We start from the raw sequence: 15,730 nt of genomic DNA, 5'->3' as shown, positions 1-15,730 counted from the left end.
CAAACACTGGCTATAGATATGCCCTTCGCGTTTTTGTATTGGCTACTGTCGTTAGAAACCCCTCAGCAACAATTTAGCCATTGCCAAATGTACTTGGGAAAAGGGGCCCCTGAAGGCCACTTTTTGCAATGACAGCTATAAATCCCCTTTACCTTCCATTAAGGCACTACAGTCAAGGAAGGATTATTGCACAGACCTACGGGCAAAGGCCCTGGGGCCCAAAGTGTAAAGGGGGCCCCTTGTCCTTCACCTGCAAAACGTCACTCAAATTAACAGGAAGAGATTTAAAATGACCATAAAGAGATGCAAACAGCCTCAAAGAGACACAAAACAACTACAAAGAGTTTCAAAACAATGACACAAAACGAGGCTAAACAACGAGAATGTGTGTGTGTCTTGATCCTGTGTAGGAGAGATGTGGGTACCTTATGGATATCTGTGCCCAGGGGCCCATGGATTTATACTACGCCCCTGTAAACAGTGCACTGCCACTCCCCGCAAAAAAACCCTAAGTGGGGCCCCTTCAAAAGATGATACCATTCCTTAGGACGTTCAGCTAGCTACCTGTAACTGTCATACACACAATGTTAGGTATAACCATCACCGCAACCATCAGGACCTTGATGGGCTTTACTCGGGGCCCCTCAGAATCAAGGATCGCCACTGGCAGCCGCTCTCTGATGGCTGACAAAGCCTTAGTAGAGACCATCAGTTCTGCAAACACAGTAATTAGTGTCACCAGCACAACCCAAGATCTAGCTTCTCTGTCAGAGGGGCTCGTTCAGAGGCCCCAACTGAAAACTGAGTATTGTTATGCAACCGTCATGTGTAGCCTCAGGAGAGGTGGTCTCAGGTAACTAGACTTTTTTCCACAGTGCTGTGTCAGCGCCAGCGAAAGGTCTGGAAACATATAATTATTCTGCTATGGGGGGAAATGCTGTGGCTTGTTTGTATTTGTTTACACCAATCACAATCATCTTGGGCCTTGCTAAGATCAGGATACCATGACAGGTGCACTGTCATTAAAATGGCGAATGTTCTGCAAAAGAGAACGCCACAAAAAAAAAACAGTAATGACAATTTACAGTGTAAATGTCTTCAGTTTTGTCAGAATAAAAGTCCTCTGCTACTTGTGTGTTTTTGCAGGGGGGGCAATTACACATGTTCTAAATATTGACCCCTGCCCCCCTAAAATCTGCACCTACGGCAAGATATATGTGGCTCGTAGATATCCCAGAAGCTCAATTCAACTCTGACTGGCCGTGTCAGAAAACAGCTCAACATCAGCCACAAGAGACGTGTGAAACCGAGTCTGGGCTTTTCTGAAGTTTTTTTCATTGTAGATCTTTACAACAATTCACCAAAAGACCAAAGCAGGCACACCTCATAGTGGGGATTTTGAAAATGGTACACGCAGATAGTGGATGAGGGGCAAGAACGCCAGCCTAAATAGCCACAGTCTACAGGACAGGTAGCTACTGTTAAATCGATGTTGGCACATGGAAAAAGACAGGCACATTGTGTCTTTGATGTCTTTATCATAGGTTTATGAAGGGAGAAGTTGATGCTAAAATTTTGCTTTTATGTTAGGGGTGCACATCCTTAAGCATAACTCCCTGAAAATCAAATAGTGAGACCTCTAACATGTGCCTGTTTTTAGTATACATACTGTCCTGCTCTGTACTTGGCGGGTACCTGAAGGCAACACAAATGATGCCTTGTCTTTATTTATCTATTTTTCATACCTGGAAAGATCCTAAAAGTAAATCCAGCCATGCTTCCATTGAAACCACAAAGCAATGACCCTATTGTTCATAACAATTCCACCCTTTTCTCTGTCTTAAAATTCATGATTTTTCACAGGTTAAGATTAGTTTAAAAACATTTAGGTGAAGTCTATTACCACAACTACTTCTACAACTACAACTAATAATAATAATAATAATAATAATGATAATAATATCAGTTTCTAGTTTCATTATCCTCCATCATTAACTGGTATTTATTCTTTTTTTTCTTCTTTCTTTTTGCGCACAAATTTGAGTGGATGCAGTTTAATCAGTGGTAAAAAGAGTTTCGATGGCTGCACAATCAGCAGTCACGTTAATCTGCACAGCATCATCATCCTCATCAGAGCGCGAGCAGCGTGTTTCCCCTCCACCCCTGCAGGTGATGATGATGCTGCTGCTGTGGGCGGAGGTTTCCGCTCCTGATAATAGCCCGAGGACTCTGCTGGTCTCCAACTAGTCTGGGATTCAAACCAGCCTGACAACAAAACTTTTCCACTGCAAAGACAAACTGGGAGACGACACAGAGGAGATCAGCCGCCCGGCAGGTGAGTCTCGTGTTTTTTACTTTACTTTAAAAGTGCGCCTGAAATATCGCGATGGACATTCAAGCGGTTTTGTGACCTGATGGATTAAATTAATAGGAGTTTTGTCTCGTATGTTGGTGTAAAATTTGTCACGGCTAATGCCCACAGACACGTTTAACTGTATAAATATGCTATTAAAATATTGTAATTAAAATAAAGGGCGCTGATCCACAGGAATTAAAAAGAAAAATATCAGAGGTTGAAAAGTACAGTGGAAAACTGATTACTGAGTCAGCTGAAAAAGTCCCTCAAGGAGAAAAAGAGAGCCAACTTGGCTATATGATGGATAATTTAGCAGCACATACTTTATAACGATATAAGTATAGTGAAGTGCCTTTTCACTGTTACAGTAATATGAGATAAATTATAGAAATTAAAACAGCATAAATTACAGCAACCATATATTTGAACATATCTGGCTTCAGTCATATTTTGTATGAAAACCAAACTTTTTATTATACTTTTAAGTATCGCAAGATGTAAGTATACGATATAACTCATAATTTATTGAAATAATTAAAACAGCCACAATGAAATAAACCAGAGAATGAGAATATTATAGGAATATGATGGCAAAAAAAAAAAAATCCTACTGCTACACTCTGCAGAAAGTCATAATTATTAATATGATCAAATCACACCATGCTTTACTTAAAGAACATGATGTAATGAAATGATAAAGATATAACATTTCTGCATTTGAATATATAAAAAACAAAGGGACCTATGTTATATAATTTTTGAGTTGTGCACTTACATTATCCCAAATGTTTCCAACAATGCTCAGAAGTTGGGCAGCATGACAGCTCCCAAAGCCTATCCTAAAAATGGTTTCTGTCATTAAAGAAATAATGTTTACAATAAGTACGGGATTAATTAGCTATTTGATGCGATTAAAAAAAGCGTGTGACATTATGATTGACAGTTGTGTGTTTCAACTGGTGTGCTTGTGTTCAGTGGCTCTCTTCACGAGTGGGTAGGACAGGTTTATGGGTGGGAATTTGATACCACAGCTCAACTTCCCGAATGCTACTGCGCAAGTTCTGGCTCCAAAAGTGCAATATTTGGCTGTGATTTTTTTACAGATCAAACCCAGAGGAATCGGTAGTTTAATTCAAGAAATGGTGCATTTCATTTGGTCGCCTGTCAGTGGTTTAACAGATAACCTTTACTGCGTTCTTTTGCCCTAACTTCTGATGAAACACGAGATACATCAGCTGAAACGTCATTTAAAATCATATAGTGTTACCAAATTTTACTCAGTAAATGCTTTCTGTCTGTGTTTATCAAAACACAAATGAGACAAGCCAGTTAAATGGTATAAGCTAGATAGCTAGCACCCCTGCAATCCCTTTGCCTCACTCCCCACCTAAAAGACTACCTCACTGGGAGGAGAGTGGGCTGCAACTCCAGAGATGGACCTTCAGTTCCATGGTGGTAACTCATATTTAACCACTGCAATACCCAGTTGCCGGTGGGGTCACAGCAAACTGGTGGCCAGTAGCAGTGCTGAGTGTAACCTGGGTAACGGCAGCAACAGAAAGTTTGCTGATCTGGTGGTGAGTTGGTCGGCTTAATTCGAGTTGCTACAGGGTACTAATGAAGGTCCACGACCCCCACCAGTCAGCTACCACCGCAAATAGAGTCTACTTCTGTGGGAAATACCGTTCAACACACGTATGACGTTAGTTTTAGTATGACTATTTTTAATGATATCAGCACTTGACCTCATCACAATTTGTTAGCTACACTTACTGTATGGACAAGTGTTAGACAACTCATCTAATGCTAATGGTAAGTTAGCAAATTAAGGTTAGCTATTTTGTAGCATGACATAGCGTGATTGAATATAATGTTAAGAAAACTTTTATACATTTTCTTGTCTGTCATTATGATTCCTGCCAGAGTTGTGTCAGATAGATTTTCCATCTGCAATATGGTGGTTGTTTAACATGACGACACACTCCCACAGTCCCGTGCTGCTTCATCAAAGTCTCTTTTGTTGAGAGACCCTGAGCAGCAGAAGGTACATATTGTGTTTTTAAGTAAAGGGTAGTTATGTAATCCTGAATTTTACAGCAACAGTGTTAAAAGGGCTGTGTGTCTGGTTTCGAGGCCCCACACCCCCGTGGTCCACCCATATATGTCTTTTTATTTATTTGCATATTGGATTTCTCATCAGGGCTTAATGTAATTTTTGTTGGTTTGTGAAGTTTGGTGGCTCTGTGCAATGCCAACATAACCCAAGAGAGTATAACCATAGTGAGCACTCTGCTCAAGAAGTCAGTTCCTTGTTCTAATTATTTTAAATCAATATTGACTCTGCTGCAAGTAGCAGGATTGATTCCTGCAAATAGAAATAAAGACAGTCCAGTGTCCTCTGGTGAGAAAATGTCACTGATGCTATTGTTCCCAACCATTTACACGAGTGAAACATTTTCATGCTGCCTGCACAGAGCTAATTTAAAACTGTGTGGAGACATTTTGATCTTCCAGAGACTTGTATGCATTCATACAGTCAACCCCAGCTGTCCTCTACCGACCTGCACACTCTGGTCAACAACAAACACAAACACCAGCCCCGATGTGGGACCCTCATACTACAGTCCTGTATCAAAGCAGCATTGGAAACAGAAAATACAGCTAGTTATTTCTAGAGAGCAGCTGACATGTGATGCCCTACTTCTACAAATGTCAATACACGCTTATATTTGCTAATTCCACCCAGAGCTTTGCAGCCTTTCATTCTCCATTATGTTACAAGCTTGGTCTACCACAGGAAATTAATATGCAACTATCATATGTTTAAGTCACTACAATACTAAACTAAATATCTTTGGGTTGGACAAAACACCATCTATAGACCAAACGATTAACTGATTTAACTGATGAGATAGTTGGCAGAATTATAAATAATAGATTACCTGCAGGCCTAACCTCAACTTGCTCTTTCAAAAACACAACAGCAGGACCAACATGCAAACGTGCTCCATGGTAGTCATTCTTCAGTCATGATGTTAAAGGGGTAAATTGATCTGGCAGAGGCCGAGATATCCAGACCTTCAGTTTCTTGTGTGGACCACCTCCCCATTATGCAACTTGACACCCTCCCTGCCCTGGAAATGCCCACACTACACTATAGAATATCTGTTTGGCATGCAAGGACTTGCTTACTTGTGACATGATGCAAACTGGAGGAGTGAGTCTGAATACACTGAGCTACAAGGTTCTTATATAATCTATTAACAGCACGGTTGCAGGTGACATCAGGAACTTGTAATCATCGTCAAAACAGAAGGTCGAGGAAATGGGCAGACTTGGAGCTCGGGTCACCCAGCTGATTATCAATTTACTATTTATGGGGAGCACTACTTAGCCTGTGGAAACAGCTGTGTAATGTCTGTGGTGACTCCAGAGGGATTTTGTTTAGTCTGAGAAAACAGTCCCAATGATGTTATAGTGATGTCATCAGGGTTAGGTAGGTCTCGGACTGGAGACTTAACTGGAAGTGGGGATGTGAGTTTGATTGTTCTTCCTTTACCTTAGAAACAGAACTTGACAAATCAAGGAGATGTGGTGACCTGGATCTTTAACGTGATGGTAGGGTCTAATGAAAAATGCAAGGTGACAGTGACCTTAACCTTTGACCTTTGACCACCAAATTCTCATCAGTTCATTTGTGAGTCCAAGTGGACGTTCAGGCCAAATTTGAAGAAATTCCCTTTCGTTGTTCTTGAGATACTACGTTTTCGAGAATGTGATGGACAAGGGCACAGTGACCCGGACCGTTGACCTTTGACCACCAAATTCTAATCAGTTCATTCTTGACTCAAAGTGGATGTTTGTGCCAAATTTGGACAACCCAAAAACATAATGTGGCCACGGCTATAAAGAGAGACTGATTGCCTTGAAGGAATCTCAGTCCACTGAGGGTTCTCGACTGAGGATTCAAACCTCTGACTTTCAAGGGACAACCCAACTGAAGTGCATTATAGGAAACGTAGGAACAAGTGTTTTTGTTGCATGACCCATGCTAGGGATTAAACGTCTGGATATCTTGACCTCTGTTGCTTCCATTTTTTTCTCACGAGACATTAAACTTTTTTAAAAGTGCAGTACTTAAGTACCCTTTAAAGATCAGTGTACAGCCCTGTTGCTTACTTCTATGATATGTTGCATGTTGACACAAAGTTTAAAGCTAGGGTAAGCAGAAATCTGGAAAAGGCAAGAAGACTGGCAGAACTTGAAAATAAACCCTCCTGCAGCTCTCCACTCTCCATCCTCCTCTCTCCATCCTAAGCCCCTCCCACCAGAGGACCACAGACATATGCAAGTGCTTCATACAGTAATCCAGAGTTTCCCATACATTGATCTATTAAATCTTATTTCATTGTAAAGTCGGGGCTGTCCAGTAAATAGTAAATGGTGAATGGACTTATATAGCGAAATACATTTTACACATGTTGCACACAACAGGAGATTGTCTGTGTCAAAAGCGTTCTCACCCACTGGAAATACTCTATGTGGTTTATGCGATGGGTGGTGCTTGGGTAGATATGCAGGAGGCAGGAAATTACACAATGGTCACGTAGCCCATTTCTAATTTAGTCATAAACAACCGAGTCTTCTGCCATTCTTTGAATTCTCCTGACAATTTTGGCATTGGCCCTTACTGACAGCTCTTCCAGAATCTTGTTGTCTCTCCAGTAACACATTCTTGTTGGTATCTTCATGTGAATGACTCTTCTCCCTGCCACACTGCCCACCCCAGTTTTTAATGAGCATGTTGACATTCTTTCATGAAAAATGTCGACCAAAGTTGCAGGGACTGTAAAGTTATTTGGGGCTAAATGTAATTTATAGAGGCATTAGAGATTGTAGATGGAAATATGAATAATTTTGTCTGTACATTTGCTTTTGTTGCAGGATTCATTTTACAAGCTGCCAAGCCACAACTTGGATTCATTGCCTAAGCTAAGAGATACTCCAATGGAACAAGGACCATTAATTTCAGGCTTTGGCTTGTTAACTGCTTTATACTACACTATATGATCATGTGCAGATGACTGCAAATGATGATTTTGTTGCTCAGTTGAATACCACTGTTTGACACCCTAAAAAACAGGTAAATCAGGCATCTTTGGACTTAAATTTGTGCAGATTTCAGTGATTTTCTGGACAAAACACACAGCTTTAGTTTAGTTCTGTTTAAGAGCTACAAAACTGCTCAAACATGGCCGCTGCTAGCATCATGGAAGTGGCAGACATCACTGTTGTAGTAATCTACTTCATCCTGGTGCTAGCTATTGGTTTCTTTGCCATGTGGAAAGCTAACAAGAGCACAGTGAGCGGGTACTTCCTTGCTGGTCGCTCCATGAATTGGGCGGCTGTAGGAGCATCTCTATTCGTCAGCAACATAGGAAGCGAGCATTTCATTGGACTGGCTGGATCAGGTGCTGCTAGTGGATTAAGTGTAGCTGCATGGGAATTAAATGCTTTACTATTGCTCCAGTTGTTAGGCTGGATATTTATCCCTGTGTATATTCAGTCTGGAGTCTACACCATGCCGGAGTACCTGTCCAAACGGTTCGGCGGGAACAGACTGAAAGTGTACTTTGCAGCGTTATCACTCGTCCTGTACATCTTTACCAAGTTGTCCGTGGATCTCTATGCCGGGGCCTTGTTCATTCAGGAATCCTTAGGGTGGAACCTCTATCTGTCAATCATCATCCTCATCACCATGACAGCTGTGTTGACAGTCACTGGAGGTCTGGTTGCTGTCATCTACACGGATACAGTCCAGGCATTCCTCATGATTGCCGGAGCACTGTGCCTCACAGGCATCAGCCTCTTTAAAGTGGGAGGACTTGAAGGTCTGTATTGATCTGATTTATACATTAAAGTTAAATCACTTGTACCATGTAATCAATTAAACTATTCAGTATAATGTATGCTAAACCATGTCCTGGCATGTCATTTTAAGGTGTGAGGACCAAGTACATGCAGGCTACTCCGAACATTACTGCCATCATGCTTTCTTCACCCAACCTGACATATTCTGAATCTTGCTACCACCACCTCCACCCGAAGCCAGATGCCCTGAAGATACTTCGAGGCACGAGGGATCCAGACCTGCCTTGGCCTGGTTTCTTACTGGGCCAGACTCCTGCTTCTATTTGGTAACTGTCCAGTTCTTTTCACATAGTTTCACTTCCTAACTGGTTCAGTTCCATGTAGTTCTTTTATGTGTGTATGCCCCAAGAAGATTAATCTTAACCCACTTGGCCTTTCACTTGAGCTAGTGTAAAACCTGCACAGAACAGCAGTAAAAATAGATTTATCAGATTGCCATGAAATTTTATGAACACACCCATGCTTTCCAGAAAGGCTCCATACGTTAAAGTTTATGGCGATCCATCCAACACTTGTTGAGATATTTCAGTTTGGACCAAAGTGCGGGACCGACTGACTGACCGCCTAGCACTATGCCTGATCCCTGCCCACAAAACTAGCCTTTGGAGTCAGTACAGACAGCTCAGGTAATGGGAGGTGAACCAGTGTCCTTGCTATAATGCTACTTGATACTTTAAAGAGAACTTAATGTTAAGTCTATGCATTTTTCCCTTTGTGTTCCAGGTACTGGTGTGCTGATCAAGTAATTGTGCAACGTGTTCTGGCAGCAAAGAACATTGCCCATGCCAAAGGTTCTACTCTCATGGCTGGTTTTCTGAAAATACTTCCCATGTTCATCATTGTCATCCCAGGTAAAACCATTAATTGCTTTTTAAGTAACTGACACCTAAAGTCCCGACTCACTAAATAACTGATTTACTTATCATTATGATTCCAGGGATGATTTCCAGGATCTTCTTTCCTGATGAGTTGGCCTGTATCAGCCCAGAGCACTGCATGGAAGTGTGTGGTTCTGCAACTGGCTGTAGCAACGTAGCTTACCCACGGCTCGTCATGTCTGTGATGCCTGTTGGTCTCCGCGGCCTAATGATGGCTGTCATGATCGCAGCTCTAATGAGCGACTTGGACTCCATCTTCAACTCAGCAAGCACCATATTCACGTTGGATATTTACAAGATGATACGAAAGAAGGCGTCATCCAGGGAGTTGGTGATAGTCGGCAGGTTGTTTGTGGTTTTCATGGTGATCATCAGCATTGCCTGGGTGCCAGTTATTATTGAGATGCAGGGAGGCCAGATGTTCTATTACATCCAAGAAGTTACAGATTACCTGACTCCACCTGTAGCTGCTCTCTTCTTGCTTGGAGTCCTGTGGCATCGCTGCAATGAGACGGGTGCCTTTTGGGGCGGGTTAGTAGGGTTTACCCTTGGTGCGTTGCGTCTGATTTTGGCATTTGTCTACCGTGAGCCTGGCTGCGACCAGCCTGATGAGCGGCCATCTTTCATCAAAGATGTTCATTTCATGTATGTGGCTGCCATCTTGTTTTGGGTGTCAGCTTTGGTGACTGTAGTTGTGAGTCTTTGCACTCCTCCGCCCAGCAAAGAACAAATCAGAAGCACTACTCTGTGGGGGTTAAACAAGAGAAAGAAACTAAAACAAGAAAAAGAGAAAACTGGAGACGCTGACAATGCTTTGAAGCCTCTGAACCATGAAATCCTAAATGGAAACAGTTTGCTTTGTGAAAAAAAGTGTCAAGACCTCCCAAACAAGATCAATGGGGTTGAGGCCAATCATGAAAATGCTAAACCAAGCAGTGGTCATGCTGTCACAGCCAGTGACCTTGAAACACACCTTCCAATCCACAGTGGTTGCACCTCACCAATTTTTGATCCTAAAATGGTAGAAGAGGGAGAAGGGAGAGGAGTTAGGGATGAAGAGGAGGAAGGCTGCCTTGGAGAAGGAGTGGAGGGTGGGAGGTGTATGAAGGCTTTAGAGTGGTTCTGTGGCTTCCAAGAGAAACCGCCTGAACCTCAGGTCATTAAAGTGCAGGAACAGGAGAAGATTGTGGATAAACTTTTACATGAACCTCCACAAACCAGAATCATCCTGAACATAGGACTGGTGATGATTTGCTCTGTTGGGATCTTCCTCTTTATCTATTTCTCCTTATAGGCTTGTTTAATTCCAAACTGTTGGACACTTTTGACCATAAACTACAAGCAGGGGTGTTCTGCAGGTAAGCTATCCTTGAGTTTTCTCTGAAGGGTTGCTTAAAAAAGAGCATGATGAACAGGAAAATGTTCCTAAGAACATTTTGTCCATTGTCAAATTGCAAATTATGTGCAAATGGCCTCCTTTAATAGGGTTGAAAGTATTGTATCAGTGTATGACCATACGAGTACAAATCAAGCCTTCAAGAACAATTTTTTTGTCCTGCGTCTCAGGCTTCCTTCTGAATAGTTAATGAGGATGCTTAGATTAACATATCATTTCACTGTCCAATCAAGGAGCCAGGGGATGAGCCTACTTTGCTAGGTTAGGGTTAGGGTTAGTGTCTGTGGCAGCAACCAAATGACAGCTACAGTAGCTTGAAAATTAAGCATACATCAACACCAGATCTCTGCATTGTATCTTGAATATGTTAATCTGAGCATCCCCACTGGCTATTCAGGAAGTATGAAATGCGGGACATGAATTCAAAAATTAAATCTGTATTTTTTTCAGATTTTTTTTTTTTTTTTTTTTTACACATATTCAAACATTCGAATTAGTTTGATCAAAATGATTTACACATTCACACAATTGATGGAATATATATATAGTAAATATTTTCACATATTCAGATATGGCCATACACAGCTACAATACTTTTGACCCTACTTTCTTCCAGATCTGGATACACAGTTTATCATTTTTCCGTTTCTTTTACCTGCAAAATTGGATGTAGAACCCCAAGCAGATTTGAAATATGCTTAGAATTAGGCTGCGAAACCAACTCTTGAAAAGAGGTTTTGGTTGTTTTTTTTAAATAGTTCTTTGTTGTTTTTTATGAACTTTATTTTTTACATTGTATATAAGGCGGTAGGTGTCAAGGGTTCAGTATGCTTCAAACAAACTAGCTCGTCAACTCTTGATATTTGCACAATGATAGTGGATAAAACCTTTTTCTTTGGAAAGAAACCTGACAACTTTATGAAATGACAAGCCATCAAGCATGGAATATCAGTTTGAAAGTTACTAAAATTAATGGAGGCAGCCGCCTCAATTCACATCAGAAAACCACTTTGAAGCATTCTCACTCCTTTTAGGAGACACTTGTTATGAAGATAGTCTTTTATTGCTGTAGATAGTCTTTTTATTAGTTTCACTGTGTCATAATCAATCAATCAATCAACCTATCAATTAATTTGTCACATGACATCATACAAGGTACAGGTCCCATGAAATGTAATCCCTGTCGGCTCCTTTAACTTGTGCATTGCGAGTCCCTTTTTGCCTCCTTTACTGGCGTTCTTACATTGTACGCTGCTGCTTAATAATTTTCCATGTTTCCAGACTGTAGCCATAAATCGTAGGCTGCAGTGTGTGTGTGTGTTGCAACATACCAGATGGTTATGGTAATCCATGGTTTCTGGTGGTAAAATTATTTAACTGTTTAGGGTACAGGTTGCTTTTGTTGTATTTCAAATTAAATCCATCACAGACTCAATGAATTCACTGATACATTGGTGACGTTAACATTGTTGTCATGGAATATGCACCAGATTGCATCATGTTATGCAGACTGTAGGGTGGCCTCAAATTGGCTTGATAATTTCCAGACCTTTTTCGCCACTATGGCCTTGCTTTGTAGGTTGTTTACATATTTTGACCTCAGAGGGCATTGTCATTCTTATCAGATAACTGGCAGCAATTCCACTCTGTAGATGCCTCTGAAAGGTATGTAGCAGTGATTCAGAGTGTTTTTATGGCTCTGCTCTGTTAATTGTCATGGCCGGAGGCAATATGTTTTCAGGTTGTGCATGCGTCCTTTTCTCACAAATGCAATATCTCAAAAAAGCCAATTTCTTCAAATTTGGGACAAGTATGAACTGATTAGTTTCATATGGTCAAAAGTCAAGGTTACTGTGACCTCAGCTGTCTCATTCTCAGGAACGTGATATCTCAAGGAAATCTTCGGGTAATTTTTCCAAATTTGGCACAAACGTTTGCTTGGAGTCAAGGGTGAGCTGATTAGAATTTGGTAGTCGAAGGTTAAGATTACTGTGATCTTACGTCTGTCTCATTTCTGAACAATATATCTCAAGATAGCCTTGTGGGAATTTCCTCAAATTTGGCAAAAATGTCCGCTTGAGATTAAAATTTGGTGGTGCCAGGTCAAAGGTCAAGATAACTGTGACCTCACAAAACATGATTTTGGCCATGACTCAGTAATTCATAAGCCAATTTATGACAAAATTTCACACAAATGTCTTATAGGATAAAATTATGAAATTATATATCCAAAAGGACAAAGGTCAATTTCACTGTGGCATCATCATGTTCTGCAAAGACACTTGCCTGGCCATTACTTAATGTCATAACTCAGGAACAGAAGGGGCGGCGTTTGGACGCATACTTAATTGGTGACACTAATCTCGGGTGTCCAATGTGGAACTGTGCAAATAGTGTAGATCTTCTGTGCTGCCGGGGGGAAGATGTGGCACAAGGTGAGCAGGAAAGGGACAGCATTTCAATATTCCTACTGTCACACTAATCCTTATTCATCAGAAAGCACATGCCTCCTCCTTTTTTTTAATGCCAGAGTCCTCTGTTCTCTCGGATCAGATATTGGAAAAAGAGTCACCCGATTGAATGGCGCTGTCTGGTGTTACAGGATTTAGCCAAGTTTTGGTGAAACAAAGGACATTGCAGTTCCTGATATCCTGTCAGAAACGGATGTAGGCCTGGAGGTTATCCAGTTTCTTATCCAATGCCTGTATATTGGTTAGCAGGATGTTAGGCAGAGAAGATGCCTAAGGCCGCGACCCCAGGCAGTATTTATGTGGATATGTAGATATGGATACTTGTTTGTGTGGTCATAATTGTAGCTTTTGCTCATCTTCTCCACCTTTTTCCTCTGTGTTTACTCTGATGTTTACATGGTACAACCTCGATCAGTCAGGTCGCAGAGTCGACAGGAGGACCGTAGTGAGTTGACTTCCCCGTCCTGTAACAATACGTCATCACTGTTCAATGCAAATCACAAAAAGCACAAACAATATTTGTAAAATACATGTAAGAGCATAAAATTGCATAAATTTAGCGGAGCTGATGTAGAGGTGACTGGAAAGGTCCATACCACTGACTAAAATAAAGTCTTCCTCTTTCTAAAGGGGACGATCTGGAACCCTCTCAACAGTACAGAGGTCCACAAACTCCTGACTTCAGGAGATGAGTGCCGTTGTTTGGTGGCAGTATGGCACCAAAAATAGGCGTCATGGTGATGGTAGTTATTTACATTCATCCATGAATTTGGAAAACTCCTGGGAATACTTCAGCACCCCACCATCTACCATCTGCTGTGACTAAACATTCACTTCATCAACAACAATCGTCATTCCATTGCTTTGACTAGACAATCCACTTGTTTGAAATGCAGCTCAAGGCTGACTAGTAAGGGATCCGTTCAGGTAGAAGTTACTCAGGGGCTTTGGTGTTGGTTTCTTCACATAGTATCGATTAGTGGGGAATGCACAAGAGTTTATATAGCAATATTACCAAGTGCAACTTTTCTATTTTTTGTACGTCATCTGTCGAATCTCCTTTTGCTGTGTGGCATGTACACATAAACTAGGTGCCTTACACCTATATAACACCACTGTGCAAAACAACACTGTGGCTGTATAACACTTTGGGGTTTTTCAGGAGAATGTACTGTTACTTGGCAGTCATTTTTAATACATTGGATTGTTATTATAACACATGAACATGACACTGTATGTGCTTGTCCTCAAAGTGTTGAAAAGTAACCAACATTTTTATTACTTTTCTGCACCTGTTATAGAACTCAAGGGCTTCCTCCACTGAAATGGTTAAAACGTTTTATGAACATAGTTGTAAATGATGGTGTTAATGTGTTTATTTGTAAGAACTGATGTTAAGCCTGATTTCAGATGTGAAGGAGAGGACCTCCTCTCCTGAATTAATTTGGTGAATATAATTGCAATGTTGTAATTATTTACCACTGAATGATGTTTAAAACCTAATCTTTGCAATAGAAACTGAGTCCAAATAACTTGAGTGGTGTCTCTCCATGTGGCTATTGTGTGAGTTTCCATTAAAGTTTTACTGGCTGTAAAGTGCTCGTACAGGTTTATTGTGGGACTCATTTTTGAGGATGTCATGACATTAGAAATATGCTACATATCACAGAAGTAATCGCTGCTGCACTTGACACCATTCTTCACTTGTAGGTTATAAAACACCTAACCAAACTGGTCATTCTGGTCCATTTAAAGGCCTCCACCAGGATTAGTACATGAAGGTTGTTACATGTTAACTGTTCACAAACTACACACTATGACTTGTGGGCTTTCTCTGGACTGACGTGCTTGACAGAGAATTAAATCAATAAACTGTGAATTTTTGTTGATGTATTGTGACTGCTGGTTTATTTTTTTGTAAGTGGGGAATCCAGTGGCACAAAGGTTCCAGGAGGACAGATTCCAAACAAGCTTATCATTGACACAATCTCTGCCATCGAGTATACAAAAAAAACACCCACCCATCTGTTCGTTTATACATCCGTACGTCAGTCCCATTCTTGTAAACGCAATATGAACGCCTCAAGGAAATTTCTTCATATTTGGCACAAACGTTCACATGTATTTTGGTGATCAAAGGTAAATGTCGCTGTGATCTTGCATCTGTCTCATTCTTATGAACACAATTTCTCAATAAGGCCTTGAGGGAATTTTACAAAAATTTGGCTCAAATGAAGTCCAAGTGAAGTCACGTGTCACTGGTGTTGAAATCCAAGGCGACTAAAAAGTCTTCTTTGATTTTGTTAAGTCCAGTCTAAAATCATCACATTTGTGACTCGAGTCCAAGTCATATGACTCGAGTTTAGTGCTAATTAGCAAATGTTGGTACGCTATCACACTTAACTAAGACAGTGATATTGAAATGATGGTTTATGAGCAAGATTTTTTCTTTTTGGGGGGTCAAACTACTAATTCTAAGGTCAAGAAATAACTTTTGGTGATAACCCTCAACATTTCGGGATTATTTTGCAGACATTTTGATAGCAATTAATAGTCTGCAGATCTGCTTACTATGAACATTTGGCCAATATGTTGATTAATAAGACAATCTTAAACAGGAGGATTTCCTGGTTGCATCACCAATTGCTCTCGCCCGGACCCATTGGTGTTCCTGTTACCTAGCAACCAGTTGTGCTCG

General features: G+C 40.9%; 1 protein-coding gene across 1 annotated transcript; it reads left to right on the top strand.

Annotated features, from left to right (window-relative positions):
• Window positions 1-2,159: 2,159 nt before the first annotated feature.
• LOC126401963 (sodium/myo-inositol cotransporter-like) lies at window positions 2,160-14,916 on the top strand. The gene is made up of 5 exons (XM_050063561.1): window positions 2,160-2,335; window positions 7,301-8,247; window positions 8,358-8,553; window positions 9,011-9,138; window positions 9,225-14,916. Exons 2-5 carry the CDS (start codon window positions 7,608-7,610, stop codon window positions 10,457-10,459), a joined length of 2,199 nt encoding a protein of 732 aa, XP_049919518.1. The 5' UTR covers window positions 2,160-2,335; window positions 7,301-7,607; the 3' UTR covers window positions 10,460-14,916.
• Window positions 14,917-15,730: the final 814 nt, after the last annotated feature.

This window comes from Epinephelus moara, chromosome 15, assembly GCF_006386435.1.
Source record: "Epinephelus moara isolate mb chromosome 15, YSFRI_EMoa_1.0, whole genome shotgun sequence".
NCBI lineage: Eukaryota > Metazoa > Chordata > Actinopteri > Perciformes > Serranidae > Epinephelus > Epinephelus moara.
Note: the sequence above shows the minus strand (reverse complement) of the source record. Positions and strands in the feature narration are given on the sequence as shown.

What these genes read in the sequence shown, in the direction of transcription:
- LOC126401963 (XM_050063561.1), top strand. Translation starts at nt 7,608, where the DNA reads ATGGCCGCTGCTAGCATCATGGAAGTGGCAGACATCACTGTTGTAGTA. An exon ending in CAGACTCCTGCTTCTATTTG is followed by an intron (nt 8,554 to 9,010) that starts GTAACTGTCCAG and finishes TTTGTGTTCCAG; the next exon opens with GTACTGGTGTGCTGATCAAG. An exon ending in GTTCATCATTGTCATCCCAG is followed by an intron (nt 9,139 to 9,224) that starts GTAAAACCATTA and finishes TTATGATTCCAG; the next exon opens with GGATGATTTCCAGGATCTTC.